Below are 8,111 nucleotides of genomic sequence, written 5' to 3'. Positions count from 1 at the left end.
GTATCGCTTTTTGTTTCTTTCACTTGAAGCATTGTGGAATTCCAGATTTAACCTTTTAATTTCTGTGTTCAGAATATTTTGAAAATTGACCACACCATTCTAGTTTCCATGAAATCAAATAATGTTTCCATGAAATCAATTAAAGAAATCATAGTGATTTTGAAACGGTAAAGTCTGCATACTGTTTAATAAACTAAATTCAGTAAATTTTTTGCAATCCAGTATTCTTTGTAGAGTTACTGCAACAGCAACTTTACAGTAGGAAAATTCGATATGCCGATACTATTTGTTTCGGGAATTTCGTATCAACTAAGCCATACTTGTCAACCGGGCCGAAACGGGCCGACACGGGCCGGCTCGTAACTCGCGTCAAAATGAATATTATGATCTGAAAAATATACCAAAATGTAGATCTCGACGGTGTCCATGTCCGTGGCATACAACGGGCGGATTACTATTCGTTAATGTGCCGCGGACCGGGAAAAGGTGCCAAAGAACGCGAAAATGGCCAAAAAAGCCATTCTAGATCGGCCCGCGACATATTAACGAATAGACATCCGGCCCGTAGTATGTCATGGGCATAGAACTCGTCGAGATCTACATTTTGGTATATTTTTTTCATTTTTGCAGTTTACCATTTTTTCACAAGAATGAAGTTTTACTTTTTGAAAAGAAAGTTAAAATTATGACGAGCCCCTGTATATCCGCGTATGTACATAGACTGTGAATAGCCAAAAGTTACTGTAACAGCAACTCTGCTTCAGACAAATCCATCAATCTCATTTAATATGTTCGCAGCATTCTGTAAAGTTTTCGAATGAGCAGTTTTTCAAATTACACATAGCTTGTAAACCTGTTCTGTAACAGTCTCTCAGAATATAACTAGACCCCAAATACTCTTTGATCCACCAATTCTTCATCCCTGTGTTCTGATTTCCCTTCATATTCCGATTTGTGCTCATCTCATTTCATGTATGTACCCTAAGGCTCTTCTCATCATATTCCTCTCTCTTTTTTCCGGTTCGAAATATTGAAAATCACATAGAATCCCCTCAATTTTCTTTTCACGAAATTCGAGTGTCTGATGTGAAGAAGGGCATGGATGAACAAGATTCACTTTTTTCTTCTTTTTTTCGCGCTATGCGCTTTTTTCTCGGTGCCAGCAAGAAAATTATTCTCATGAATACATTTAAATCTAGCAGGAATGTTGGAGGAAAGTGGAAAACAAAAATAACAATGTTCTTTGAACTATTTGTTTACGGCTAGAAGGGGCATAGGTCTTGAGCTGGAAATGAAAGTCTCAAAATAGAAAATGAAAACTTTGGACTGGAAGTTTTTGGTTTCGCTTCTTACTTTGTTAGGTACATTTCCTTTTATTCGGCTTATTAGATACTTTTGAACCCTTCAAAGATTAAGTTCTCTTTGAAACTGAAACTGTTTCAACATTTTAATATTAGAAGTTATTTGAATATCTTACTTGATAACCATGACCAATGTTATGAGCCGAAAAATATACCAAAATGTAGGTTTCAGAGAGATATATGTTTGTGACCTACTTTATGTGTCGTGAGATTGACTAGAATGACTTTTTAAACCGTTTTTTCGGCACATCAGTCGGCCCGTTGCACATTAACAATTTGCGATTCGGCCCTTAATAGATCACATACATAAATCTCACCTAGATCAAAAGCTTAATGTCTTTTTCAGCTTATCAAGCAAGTTTCGGATCGGTCCTTATTGGTTGTCTTGTTTTGGGCAGTAGGCGTGAAATTCCAATTGAAAAGTGAAAAAAAAACGAATCTCATAACTGTTTCACACTGTTGCTTTATTCATGAGTTTTGATTGGTTCCCGTTATGATTGGGGTTTTTTCCTGTATTACTCTTATTTGTTCAAATCGGATAATCAATGTTTATAGTCAAAACATTAGCTTGACACAGTTTTTACAACTGCGCTCCACCGAAATGCCCTTGAAAAATGTCTCTTTTTCTCTGAGTCTCTCAATTTCGCACACAATTTTCTTCGGTTTCGATAGAGCACGGTTGTAAAAAGCGTGCAGTGCTGATACTATTTGCAGATTCCCGTTTGAAAATTTTACTATTTATAAAAAATAATATAGTCTATTGCCTGATTTCGAAAAATTGCTTTCTTATTTTCCTCGGCATCATTAATCTAGTAGTTTCAACTACTGCAGACCGAGTGGTATCTTATGAATTGACAAACTGAATTTCAGATAATCCTAGATGTTTTCCTTGAAATATAATCTTTTTGAGTTATTCTCCAAACTCTTTCTGTTTCACACTGTACATTTATTCTATAGCTTTTATTTTTTCTAATAAAATAATAATTCTGATACCGTATAATCTAGTTTCACAGCCAAACGACAATTTCTAAAACATATAAAGAAAATTTTTGTTTAAGAAAAATGATACAAGCTTTTGTGGTTTCGAATCATTGATCCACGGTAAACCCCCTCCGCATTAAAAATTGTAGTTTTAATCACTGTAACATAGTATAGAGCCCAATAATTATATATTGGTAAACTAACTTTCTGATGCTACTAAACGTTTTTATTGAAACACAGTTCCAAGAATAAACTAATTCATAAAAATCATTAATTGCAATGTATTAGTACTGAAACATAAAGTTTACTGTATTAATCGGATGATTTATACCAAAATTTTTTGAAAATCGGTTCCTTTCTTCAATTCACAAAACAATATTTTTATCGTTTGTCATCCAACTTTCAACTATTCCAATGGTCACTCGCTCCCAAAATTTATGTTCTGTCATCGCCACTCTTCCTTGTTTTAATTTTTTTTTTCTTATCCTCAAATTTCCCTAAAACCTTCCCTGACGTCAGGAAAAACATCTCCTTTTATTTTATTATTCCTCTTCTCCAACTTGTTTTTGCTCGAGGCGTTCCATTCTTCAAGAAGTTATATTGCAGAAATGAACTCCTCAATATCCATTCTAACACCAACTACTTCTACAAGTACCCCAGGACCCAATGAAGATGATTCATCAAGGACGACGCTGAAATTGGTGTTGGCTATCTCGTATTTGGTTCTTTTTATCATTGGGACAGTTGGTAATGGGTAAGTTAGACAGCAATCAAGTCTTAAATCGAAAACTTTACCGCGGTAATGCCGTGAAAACAATTTTATGGGAATTGAGCAACAGTGAAAATTTGAAATATTTGTGACACCGATCTTCGTTTTTACTTGTTACAATAGTCTTTGCTATGAAACTGTAGCTTTTGTAAGTCGAATAGTTCGGAGCCTAATGAGATGTAGTATATAATTTTAGAACACAAAGGGTATTAACATATGGAAATGTCAAACAAAATAGTGGTTTAGCGTAACATGGCCTAGTGAATTGAGCGAGATTATGTCTCTTAGAATCAGATGTTATGTAGCCAGACGTTTCGATACAGGTTTTTGCTACCAGGAACGGCGTAAAAAAATTACCGAGAGAATCCATTTTTCTTGACTTGATACAATAATCTTTGTTATGAAACAGGAAGTTACCAAAATTGTTAGAGAGGCACAGATATGAGTGCATGAGCTCCCAAAGGAAGCAACCGGGTCCCACTGGATTTGTCATAGGGGCGCAGACACTCCTCCGATCAGCTAAAATGCAATAGAGCGTACTTGTTACACTTCCTAACGGAAAATAATTGTGACTGTTCCAAAAGTTTAATAATTGTCGAGTGTAAACTAATATTCAATTGAGACACCTGGAATTTATGAACCTCAAAGTTTTCAGCACTGTTATCCTAATGATCATCAACATTCTGACATCTATGAAGCGGAATATGCAAGCTGGGAAGAGGAAAGTGATGAGCAACACCAACCATGTGTTTATTTATGTGCTCGGTGAGTATTTGACTGATTTAAGGTTAAGATCTAAATTGTCAATGAAACTCCAGTAGAAAATTTCGGAACCCTTGAGGAGTATAAGAAACTAAACTTTTTTGAGAGGCAAGTAATTGTTGAGCCGCCAGATATAGTCGTCAAACTAATGAACACAGTCGCTTGCTTAGATGACGAAGTATTAGATTGACCATCATTCTAGAAACTTCTTATATTACTGAAACGTAGATTATTTTCAGTTTCAAATGTGTTTGAACTGGTCAAAAATTTTAGTGTAACAATAATTTTCCTTGAGGTACAAGCTATCTGTCACTTTTTTTACTATTTTCAGACCATTCCCAAGTTCCGCCTAATCCAATTCCAATTTACTTATTTTTAGGATTTTTCTTTTCTTTCTTGATAGGCTAGTGATAATTAAGCCATCAAATACATAACTGTGCTGGCTACTTTAAGACGATTTCAACTGTTCTGACTCCTTAAAGACAGTGACACCTCAAAAAATATAGCCCAATATGAGTAACTCTTGAACGAACTTATTCTCGAACAGAACGAACTAAGTGAACAGATTGACCATTGTTCTAGAAAATTTCTACATTTCTGAAACATGAATTATTTTAGTTTTGAAACTGATTTAAACATCTGAAAACTTCAAAATAGCATTTCTTGTTCACCAATTGATTCTTGCTCTATCCTCCCTTTCTATTTTCAGACCTTTCCCCTATTCCGCCCTAATCCAATTCCATTTTCCTCTTTCAGGACTCTCAATCGTCGATCTTTTGGTGATCCTCCATCTTCCTTTCCTTGTTGTGGATCTTTTGAAAGGTATATACTTGACTAGCGGTGCAAATACAAATTTGCACCGCTAGCAGATCACAAATCATCGTTTTTTTTCCTTCAGGTCAATGGCTATTCGGTGTCGCGATGTGTAAAGTTTACTGGTTTGGGGAGAGTGTCAATAAGCTTCTGAGCTCTTTTCTGATGACTGTGCTCAGTTGGGATCGGTATATGGCAGTGTGTAGTCCGGTGAAGTCTATGAAGTGAGTTTCATCAAACAAAATGAGTAATACGTTTAGCAGATCATAGAAGGGATAAAATGTTGGTGAAACAGAAAATATTATATTTGCGAACCTGACTGAAACGGGCCGGCGTGTAGTTCGCTTAAGTAATGTTATGTGCTCAAAAATATACTAAAATGTAGATCTCGGCGAGTTCTATCTCTGTGACCTGTTACAGGCCGGATGGTGGATCGTTAAAATGCCGACACATTAACCATATGCTATCAGTCCCGTAGTAGATCACAGACATAGAACTCGCCGAGATCTACATATTGGTATATTTTTCAGCCCATGACATTGCGTTTTAAGCGAGTTACATGCCGGCGAATGTTGGCCAGTTTTGCAAGTATGGAAAATTTTTTTTTTTTAAATTTTGCTAAAAATTTCTAATTTCCAGAATGCGAAGCAACGCGACCGCTCTAAAAGTACTCCTCGCTTGCACATTGTTCGCTACGGCACTCCTTCTCCCAGTACTAATCGAGGCAGCTGTATTCAAAATCGACAAAATGCACATGGTTCCGTTGATTGATGGAAGTGAGGAGTTGGCTGCGTCGGGTAAGGAATCAGTTGTAATAAAAGGGAAAAAAAACCATCTCCGCTAGTAACCTCTCCGCTACTTATCACATTTATAAAACAGCAAAAAAACTTCTTTTTTGAATTCCAGACCTCGCTGGCACCACCATGTCCAAATGTATGTTTGATGCAGATGCTATGTTTACCCTCTACACATTTGTTATTGGATTCGCTGCACCCGCATTCTTGATCATCATTTTTTATGCACAGGTATGTACACATAAATTCAGAATTTGCAGTTACATACTGTCTTTATTAGCAAACACATTTGACTTCCTCCAGTAATATATAATATCATGTTATAGGTCATCTTCGCCCTCCAAAAATCCTCTCGAAACATCCGAGGAGCAAGAGGAATCAGTAAACCAGATGGGACATCGAATAGAGTTAAGAAGGTGAGTTTCTTACTACTGTTTGATGAGAGCTCGATCCGAAAACATGGCATATTTCAGGTGACCAAACGAATTGTCGCAGTGATTCTGTTCTATTTCCTATGTTGGACACCACAATGGACACTGAATATCATGTCACAATTCAATCTGATTGCAGTGTCATGGATGACTCCTGCACTTTCAGCAATGTTCTTTGTGGCGCATTTATTGGTGAGTCACTTTGATTGGAACGGAACTATCTAATGGCTACAGTCGACCTAGTAAATTTTAAAATCCACTATCATTTTATCGCCAACTTGAATCAGTAACACTTAATAATTCTCCAGGTGTGCTTCAACTCAGCCGCCAACCCAGTTCTCTACGCCTACATCAATCGAGAACTCCGTACTCAACATGTGATGGCAATGCATCGGAAACGTCATTCAGTTTGTCAGGACCAGAGATTGACACAGAATAGGTAAGAAAAAATAATGAAAATTCAATGTCTTGGTGGCACTTTAGGTGACGTTCATAGTGAATGTAAGTAGAGAGTTTGGAGCAGTAATTCCCCGTTTCATTAGAGTAAGAAGTAAACTTTTTCGAGACCAAGACATTATTTGAATCATCCTTTAATCTTCAGACTATCAATGCAATCCCGTCCTTCCGATGCCTCTGCTACAGTATTCTCCAAATTTGGGGAAAGCGAAGGAACTATTTTCAGCAGGTATCCACTACTTTAATCTTTATCAATAACTCAATATTTTAAGATTATCACAATTCCAACACAATATAATTGCGAGTATATTCCATCGGAAACGGATTCCATTAGTTGTGGATAAGAATATTACTGTGAGTCAGATCATCGCATTTGAATCAAACTAACTGTTTCAATCAAACGCAAAATTAGAGATTTTGAAACTGAAATCAATTGGTTTTATTGCAGATCGAAAATACGTCGTCATCTACTGACGAAGATAAGGATGATTACTTGTAAACAATAATTTGGTGTAATTTATGAAAAATTGATTACTGTTTTGAATAAAGTGTATTGATTTCTTTACGTTCCTTCTCCTACTTATCGGGTCGTATTTGAAATTGAACAAATTCATTTGGTTCAACTTCTGAATTGGAGTGAGAGCAGTCTAGAAATCGATGTTGAAACCATATTGAGAATGTGTGGGTGGATATGTCGTAGGATGATTGAAAAACGAAGATTCGGCAAACCCGGAATTTAGTAGAAACAAAGAAGCAAAATTTAGAATTCCTCACACAATTACTGGATATCGTCTAACTGGAACATCAACGGAGATTGACACAGAATAGGTAAACCTAAGAAAATTCGATGGACTGTAGATAATATTCATCGAGAATGTAAACAGAAGGGTTGGAGCAGTAATTGACCGTTTCATGAGAGTAAGAATTAAAGTTTTTCGAGACCAAGACATTATTTGAGTCATTTTTGAATATCCAGACTATCAATGCAATCGCGCCCTTCCGATGCCTCTGCTACAGTATTCTCCAAATGAAGGACCTATTTTCAGCAGGTATCCACTACTTTAATTCACCAACAGCTCAAAACTTTCAGACTATCACAATTCCAACACAATATAATTGCGAGTATATTCCTTCGGAAAGGAGTCTATTAGTGGTGGTATTACTTTAATTCAAATCAACGAGTGTGAATCAGACAAACTATTTCAAACGCAGAAAATGATATTTTGAAACTGTAATCAAATCGAAATTATTTTATTGCAGATCGAGAATACGTCATCATCAACTGACGAGGATAAGGATGATTACTTGTAAACTATAATTTGGTGTCATTTATGAAAAATTGTTTACTGTTTTGAATAAAGTGTATTGTTTTACCGTACTGACATTATTATTCGCGAAGAAAAAAATTATCCTAAAGTTTTAGCCTATTTTCATAACAGTGCTCAATTCGAATCGATTATAAAAGCTAGAACGAAGTTCCTGCTGAAACCGAGCAATGAGAAGTTGGTGATACAGAAAAGATTTTTTGAGACTTTTTTAAAATTAGACTGTTTCATATATTTCAGAAGCGTTCGGACTTTCGAATTAAGAAACCGTTTTACAGTTCATGTATATTTTTCTTCTCCCAGTACTAATCGAAGCAATTGAAATTGACAAAATTCATATAGTTATACAACTTGATGTGAGTGAACAGCAGTTCGCCAGCGAAGTAGAAAACAAATTGAAAAAATGAGGTAGGTATATC

At 36.0% G+C, this 8,111-nt stretch overlaps 1 protein-coding gene across 1 annotated transcript; it reads left to right on the top strand.

Moving 5' to 3' along the window:
* Window positions 1-2,950: 2,950 nt before the first annotated feature.
* On the top strand, window positions 2,951-7,678 carry GCK72_012102 (uncharacterized protein; the record flags this gene model as incomplete). Its single annotated transcript, XM_053728846.1, has 12 exons — window positions 2,951-3,096; window positions 3,767-3,876; window positions 4,630-4,695; window positions 4,772-4,910; window positions 5,326-5,483; window positions 5,593-5,711; window positions 5,807-5,896; window positions 5,954-6,103; window positions 6,220-6,350; window positions 6,513-6,596; window positions 6,640-6,721; window positions 7,628-7,678. 12 exons carry the CDS (start codon window positions 2,951-2,953, stop codon window positions 7,676-7,678), a joined length of 1,326 nt encoding a protein of 441 aa, XP_053583618.1.
* Between the last annotated feature and the right edge of the window lie 433 nt (window positions 7,679-8,111).

This window comes from Caenorhabditis remanei, chromosome IV (genome assembly GCF_010183535.1).
Source record: "Caenorhabditis remanei strain PX506 chromosome IV, whole genome shotgun sequence".
Taxonomy (NCBI): Eukaryota; Metazoa; Nematoda; class Chromadorea; order Rhabditida; family Rhabditidae; genus Caenorhabditis; species Caenorhabditis remanei.
This window is presented reverse-complemented; position numbering and strand designations above follow the sequence as displayed.